This window comes from Rosa chinensis, chromosome 3 (assembly GCF_002994745.2).
Source record: "Rosa chinensis cultivar Old Blush chromosome 3, RchiOBHm-V2, whole genome shotgun sequence".
In the NCBI taxonomy this organism is placed as follows: Eukaryota; Viridiplantae; Streptophyta; class Magnoliopsida; order Rosales; family Rosaceae; genus Rosa; species Rosa chinensis.
This window is the reverse complement of record NC_037090.1, coordinates 4394292-4401577: the sequence shown is the minus strand read 5'-3', so window position 1 is coordinate 4401577 and position 7286 is coordinate 4394292. Positions and strand designations below refer to the sequence as shown.

The 7286-nt window shown below is 38.7% G+C and overlaps 1 protein-coding gene across 1 annotated transcript; it reads right to left on the bottom strand.

Moving 5' to 3' along the window:
• Nucleotides 1–3361: 3361 nt before the first annotated feature.
• LOC112193758 (heavy metal-associated isoprenylated plant protein 34) lies at nucleotides 3362–5920 on the bottom strand. The gene is made up of 3 exons (XM_024333988.2): nucleotides 5579–5920; nucleotides 5369–5444; nucleotides 3362–5242 (listed from the first exon to the last, which is right to left on the bottom strand). The coding sequence occupies exons 1-3, from the start codon at nucleotides 5606–5608 to the stop codon at nucleotides 3576–3578; spliced, it is 1773 nt and encodes a 590-aa protein (XP_024189756.1). The 5' UTR covers nucleotides 5609–5920; the 3' UTR covers nucleotides 3362–3575.
• Between the last annotated feature and the right edge of the window lie 1366 nt (nucleotides 5921–7286).

The window sequence follows — 7286 nt, the reverse complement described above, 5'->3', positions numbered from 1 at the left end:
CTAAACTCTTGCCCGAAGTCATCCGGCTGCCAGCTCGGCCAACCACAGAACGTGGCTGACCTCACAGGGGCTGCGGAGAGAGAAGAGAAACAGACGCCACGGAATTGCTTCGATCTCGGCCTGGGTTGCTTAGTTCTCGGCCTGGGGGCGGCGAATGGGCCGGCTGACGCCACGGAGTGGCCGGATGAGGTGAGGCGACCTCGGGTTGCTTCGATCTCGGCCTGGGGTTGCTTCGATCTCGGCCTGCGGGAAGCGTCCGGGCCGGCTGACTCCACGGGCAAGAAAAAACCAGAAAAAACAGTACAAAACCAGAAAAAACCAGTAAAACAGCAGAAAGTGAACAGTACAAAACCAAAAAAACAGAAGAGTGAACAGTAAAAAGTGTGAACAGTGAAAAGTGTTGCCCGGGCAAGAAAAAAACGGGTGTAAACCTATGTCCAGTGGCAGTGAATAGTAACTTGACTGGTCGAATTTTTGACTTCTCGACTTTGCCTTTTCTTGACTACGGGTGCACTTGCTCTAAGAAGGAAGAGACGGAGTGCATTGCACTAGATCAATATCCCTGTTTATTAAGTCTGCAGGTGACAAGAAGAATGTTTGTGGATAACAAGCAGTCAATCACGATTCTCTTAGTCCAAGTACTAGGCTACTAGCCATTCCAACTTAAATGGTTGAATCACTTGCTGCATCATATGTATCTGTGTTCTTCAGGTCGATTTTGAGTTTGGAAAATAAATGAGTATTGCCGAAGAGTTCCTCGGATCTGAGAAAAGTTTAAATCACCGTTCCTTTCTGCAAGTGTAGCAGCACACTAATGACTAATCACCATGATCTCTTTCTAATTGAAATCTCGCTGCTGATATTTGCACCTGATCTTAGAGTTATTGGGACTCATAAAATTTCAGTAAACATGCTTTAATCATTTGAAATAGTTTTTAATATGAATGCTCATGAAACCCACATATCTGATGAGTATTTAGACCTAGATTTCATTCAACTTTTCCCCACCCACTAATAAGATGTGGATGGCTTTGCCATGATAATAGTGGACTCAATCATATCCAACAGACTGAGATTGTTACTTTAGATATAGTAAATCCCACAAAAGTGGTATAAAGCCTATCCCAACTATGAAATTTTAAGAGAAACTCTGTTTCAGATTTACTAAAAATATTACATCCTGGTCAGTTAATTTCATTGAGGAGGTGCATTGTTTATGGAATTAGTGGAACTTTTAAAGAAATCTATGAAATTTAAAAGTCTGGGTGTATTCAATATAGACTTTTAACAGTCCATGAAAGTCTTGAGGTATTCAATTAGGATTTTTAAAGACTTCATGAATTCCACCAAAATCTAGGGGTATTCAATTAGGACTTTTAAAAATGAATACAGAGGTATTCAAAATATCATTCACACTTATGGAATTAGAAAATCATAGATAATCATAAACTTTGTAGTGTTAACTATATATATCAAACTCCAATAATTTTTCAGCCTACAGACCAAAGATTTCAAAAAGTCTATCAAAGTTTCCTCTTAAAAAAAAAAAAGTCTATCAAAGTTCTTCTCTCTATGCACGAAGAAGAAGTTTGTCCTTCATCATCTCTCTTTCTTAATTTTTTGTCTTTTCTCTAATCTTTTATGATATCAACCTTTTTTTATACCCAACATGTTCATTGTAGTTGTTGAATGTGATTTTTGTTTTTGATTTTTTTTTTTTCAATTGTGATACTTCGAACCCTAATAGAAATAAAAATGATTTTTGAAACCCTAAAACTCAAATATTGTGGTCTAACCCTAAGACCTTGAACCATACTAAATTTTATCTTATTAATTAATTATTCTCATTAATTTGAATTTATATCATGGTTCAAAAAAATGTTGAACAATTGAATTTCAATTGATTGATTGTAGATCAAGACATTGACCAATATTGCTACAATATATGTTAATCGGCGAAAACAAAATTGATGAGAATAATTTACCATAAACATCAAGTGATCTATATTGTATATTTATGTTGTTGGGAGATTAGGAATGAGAACAAACTCTTAGACAGACTAACAATCATTTATTTGAGTCAATTTCTATTAGAAGATACTGGAGCATTGAAGAGACAACAAGTTATTATTTTATTTTGTCTTTGGGCTGGCAGGGCTGCTCTTGTTTTATTTTTTTTTGTTTTTTGTTTTTGTTTTTATATTTTTTTATATTTTGTACATCTTAGGAAATCTGTAGAAGTCATTCATAATAAAGTATATAGATTTTCATGAATCAATAAAAGTCTGTTGCTAAAATCAATGGTTTTAAGAAATTCATAACAGTTTATCAACTTTTTAAAGAGTCTGTGGACTTTTCAAAAAATCTGTCATTTAAAAAAAATCTGCACAAATCCAAATACAATACACCCTTCTGAGTCACGACCCAAAGAACTTTCAGCTACCAAAATTTTGAATGTAAAAACGTTCCAACTGCTTCAGATTGGTTCAAAACAACTTATTAGAGCAACTCCAACAGCTTCCCTATAATTTTTGTATTATAGAGAAGCAAAAGTCAAACCTTTAGCCTATTTTTCTTCTCCAACTCCAACAGATTCCCTAGTTTACAGTAATCTATAAAATCTCCATATTCTTCTTTAAAATTTTGGAGTTTGCTGTAAATATAGGGAATTTGGTTTTCTCTCTCCTCACTTTCCCTAAAATAGAGATAATTATAGGGAATCTGTTGGAGCAAAAGAGGCTTATTTTTCCCTAAAGTAGAGAAAAATCAAAATATAGGGAATCTGTTGGAGTTGCTCTTATAGTATAGTGAGTGTGAGACTACTGAGTTTTAATTTGAATTGCTCCTCTTTCTATCTCTGTTTTAATTTGTTAGAAACCAATTACTAAAGCTCATTCCTGTTTTTATATAAACGTCAAAATGTGGATGATAATCTGCAGTTAGTATCTCCTTCACGGAATCACGGATCAGCTGTCATGAATTCACTGACTTGATATGAAATGCTTCTAAGCCCCCACATAATTGACTGTGTTAAAGAACGGCCTAATTTCAAAAAGGTCATGTGTTCCAATCTAATTCTACTATTGATGGACTAGGTGGTGACTTGTGAGAAATGCAAGTCAAAAGTGGACTTAATGATTTTCCCGCAGATAGAGATTGTTGCTTAAAATATCCCAAGTTGCATCCAACACATAATGCACCATTGAGTACAATGGGGCACCGCCTATTCTTAATTCTGCAGCCCCATACACATGATCTAAAGAGACGTAAAGACCATCTGACATTGACTTCACAACCTTAATATTCTAATCACAGACTAACCAAATTGATTAGAAAATTCATCAAAAGCTCTTCCAATGTGATGAGAATTGAGAAGGTAGTCATTACCATTGGTACTGGTACCAAAAGGAACAAAACTTACCCATGAATTACCAAGTAACATGAGCAATGGTACTTCCGGAACCTTGCATTGCTACCAAATATCATAGACAGACATCAATACATACCACTAGTGCACTTCTAGTCTACTACTACCATGTGATACAAATTCTACTACTTATTAGCAACAACTAGTTTTACATGACGCTGCAACTGTTGGCATTCTCATCACTGAAGAAGTTAGTGTAAGGCTCAGATGGCGCTGCTGAAGGCATTGGCTGATGGGGCATGTAGTTCATCGGTGGCTGTGGCCGCGCATACATCATGGGTTGGTACATGTCATTCGCATTAGCCCTTTGCTGCTGCTGTTGCTGGTTCATCATCATAGCCATATATTGCTGCTGCTGGAGCTGTTGTTGCTGTTGCTGGAGTTGCTGGAGCTGCTGTTGAGTATAGGGATTTCCGGCATTTCCCATCCCTTGATAATAGCCACCGCCACCGCCACCGTTCATCATCCCCGGTGCAGGTAGTCCTTGTACTGCAGGCACATTGCCCATCTGACCCATACTGCCCATTGGGTAGTTACCCATCTGGCCCATATTCTGACCTCCACGCCCCATTTGGCCCATTGGCCTCATCTGCCCCATATGGCCCATCTGACCCATATTGCCCATTTGGCCCATATGACCCATCTGACCTGCCTGGCCCTTTTGACCCATTTGATGAACATCTCCGCCATTGCCACCACCACCTTTGCCTCCTTTGCTTCCTTTGCCTTCTTTGCTTCCTTTGCTTTCCTTGTTGCTTTCTTTACCTTCTTTGCCTCCTTTCTTATGATTCATGACATCAATTTCCATGAAATCATCATACTTGTCACCACCTTTTTTACCTCCCTTGCCCCCCTTGTGGTTTCCATCACTCTCTTTTTTACTGGTGCTTCTGCTAAGCCACCCAAGCAACCCACCCTTTTTACCCTCACTTTTGTCTTTACCTCCTTTACCATCTTTACCCCCCTTGCTCTTTTTCTTGCTCTTGCCCTTCTCATCATCACCTCCCCCTTTCTTTCCTCCCTTGCCATCCTTCTTTTCCTTATTTCCACCCATACCCTTCATCCCTTGCATAGGGAAATCAATAACCTCACCTTTCTTGACAGACCCTCCTCCCCCACCACCACCGCCTCCACCACCTAACTTCTTGCCGCCCATAGCATTCATATTGACCATCCCACCCGGCCCGTGTGGCCCATGTCCATTATTACCCATCACAGGCATCATCTTCCCATAAGGCCCTTGTGGCCCATTTACACCCATACCAGGCATCATCATCATCTTGTTGGGTGGTAACTGATGTCCATGGCCATGGCCATGACCATGGTTAAGCCCTTCTTCCTCATCATCTTCATAATCCTCATCATCAAACTCCTCATCATCATAATCATCATCATCAAACTCATCATCAAACTCACCATCACTGAACTCCTCCTCAGCAGGCAAAGTGAACTTAACAGACTTGTTCTGCTCCTTCGTTGGCATCATCACCTTAGCCCCTTTCATCATCTGCTGTTGCTGCTGAATTTGTTGCTGGACATTATTGCCCTTCTGTTGGTTTCCACCACCACCACTCTTCTGAGCCTTGTTACTACCATTGTCTTTTCCCCCTTTGCCATGATTCTCCATTGACATGTTCTTGAACTGGTTGGGGTTGAACTGCTGGGCTTGGGAATTACCCTTCTGTCCTCCTCCTCCTCCCCAAAGCTCTGCATGTTTGCCTGACTTTTCAAGCTTCTTGATGATTGTGGCTGGATCTACGTTTCCTGTGACAGTCACTTTGCCTTGCTCTGCATCTATACTAGTAGTAAACACACCTAGAGCACCACCATTTAAATTAGTTTCAGACACAAGAAAGGTGAAAAATTTAACAGATTTGACATTGTACAAGGTAAAATTACTGAGAAAAGGAGTAAACTTTGGGGTTAAATTAAGAAACATACCATCAATTTTCTGCACCAATTTCTTAACTTTCTGCTTACAACCGTCACAGTGAATGTTCACTCTGAGAACACAGCTCTGCAAGTAACAAACAACCCCAATTTAGCAAACTATAACACAGAACTAAAAGTAAAAACAGGGGAATAAGAACAGTAGCACTACTAAAGTAGAGAGCTTTGAAAAACTCGGAACAAATGGTTAAAAGGGTATACCTGAATCTTCATGAAGTCTTGCTTATTCATTTTCTTTATGAGAGTGAGAGAGTCTCAGAAATGGGCAAATGGTTTTGGAGTGTGTGTGGAGCTGAGGATATAAGAGAGAGCTAAGACCTTAGGGTCGGTTGGTGAGCATTGAACACTGGTATATTTTTCTTTAGCTTTCTTGCTCTGTTGGGTTTGTGAAACGAACACACACTCTTTTCAAGTTTTTATATATTGATAAAAGCCTAAAAGCGACAGAGAGACAGAGAGGAAGAGTGAAGTCGGTTACTCCGGCAGCAAGGCATATAAAAAATTGAAAAAGAACAACTGGTGGTAGCTTGGCTTTACACGGCTCTCTGTAAAAATTTCATGTCCAGGGTCCAGAGTACAGGGCTTTATAATTTAAATTTAGGGACCTAGGGCAAGTGCTTAGCTTGATTAATGTTGTAAAAAATGGAAGACATGATTAGAGGGACTTAGTAGAGATGAATTAGCTATGGGCCCTCTGATGTTCTGGGATCATGAGCCGTGATGGTGGTGGGGATGAACACTAGGCTCCAAAGGCTGGCCCTTTTCCAACCCACAGCTTGATTGATCAGTCAAATGTCCTACTTCAATTATAGTGTAGGCTTCAATCAATGTAGCTAGTGCATAATTCATGTCTTCTTCTCAATAAGTTAATACTGCTCAATTGCATGTGTTTTCCTTCGTTTAAAGTCCAAATTATAGGCTCAACAAATTTTTTTATTGCATTATTAATGTCTGCAATTGCAAGTGTGCAATAAATATTTAGTTAGTTGCATATGTTTTTCTTTGCTTAAACTTCAAGATGGGTGGAGTGGGGCATTTTTTTGGGCCGTATTTATTAGTTGCAAATATGATTTTCACATATCTTTTGTAAAAGTATTGTGATTGAAGAAGATTTGGTGTATTAAAGTTCTGCTCCTGTTAATTTAGTATGGTGGGATTTGATGTCTCACGTTGTACTTGTGTACTGTAACAGCGAACGTTCAAGTCTACGAAACTATATTTTTGATGATTTTTGTTTTTCGCGTTTGTTTTAATTTTGATAAGGTAGTTTTGACTTTCTCTCGATTCTTTTATTTTCTTCAACAAATTATGGGAGATGAGGAGACTTTTTGCCCTGTCTATTCCTTAATTTCAAGCAGCTAAAAGACCGAAACTCCAAGATTCATTTACAACTTGGGAAGAAACAACATGAATTGAATCTTCATAATGATTGTAGGAGAAATTCTTGATACATTACAACATTAAGTACATGAGATGGTAATGGACGGTCGGCAAACTTTCAAGTTAATGCATCAATACTTAAACGTAACATAAACTTTTTAAGGCGCAGTACCTAATCCCATGTTTTCTTTTCTCATTTTAGCTACATGATTTGAGGATTACAACTCAACTTCAGCATAATCCCTACCTACTACACCAACAATAGGTTGTTCATCTTCTCCTTCCTCTAGTTATATTTTAGTCCTCCTCTTTTAGCTTATTGTCAAGTACAGCAAAGTAGGAATCTTTTAAGCCCAGCACGAGATTGGCAAGATCTATAGCTCATTAGCTGATCCCTATTTCCGGGTTAGTGTCCTCCATTTTTTTTTTTTTTTTTAAGACCTGTCAGTGGCCATGGTTGTCAGTTTGACCCTATTTGAACTGGGGAAAATATAGAATTGGACTAAGGGCACAATCGCCAATTCAAGAT

Excerpts from the sequence above, each read along its gene's own strand:
- LOC112193758 (XM_024333988.2), bottom strand. The coding sequence starts at position 5,608 with ATGAATAAGCAAGACTTCATGAAGATTCAG. Across the intron at positions 5,445-5,578 it reads AAGACTTCATGAAGATTCAG|AGCTGTGTTCTCAGAGTGAA; the intron begins GTATACCCTTTT and ends TGTTACTTGCAG. Across the intron at positions 5,243-5,368 it reads ATTGGTGCAGAAAATTGATG|GTGTGTTTACTACTAGTATA; the intron begins GTATGTTTCTTA and ends GTGGTGCTCTAG.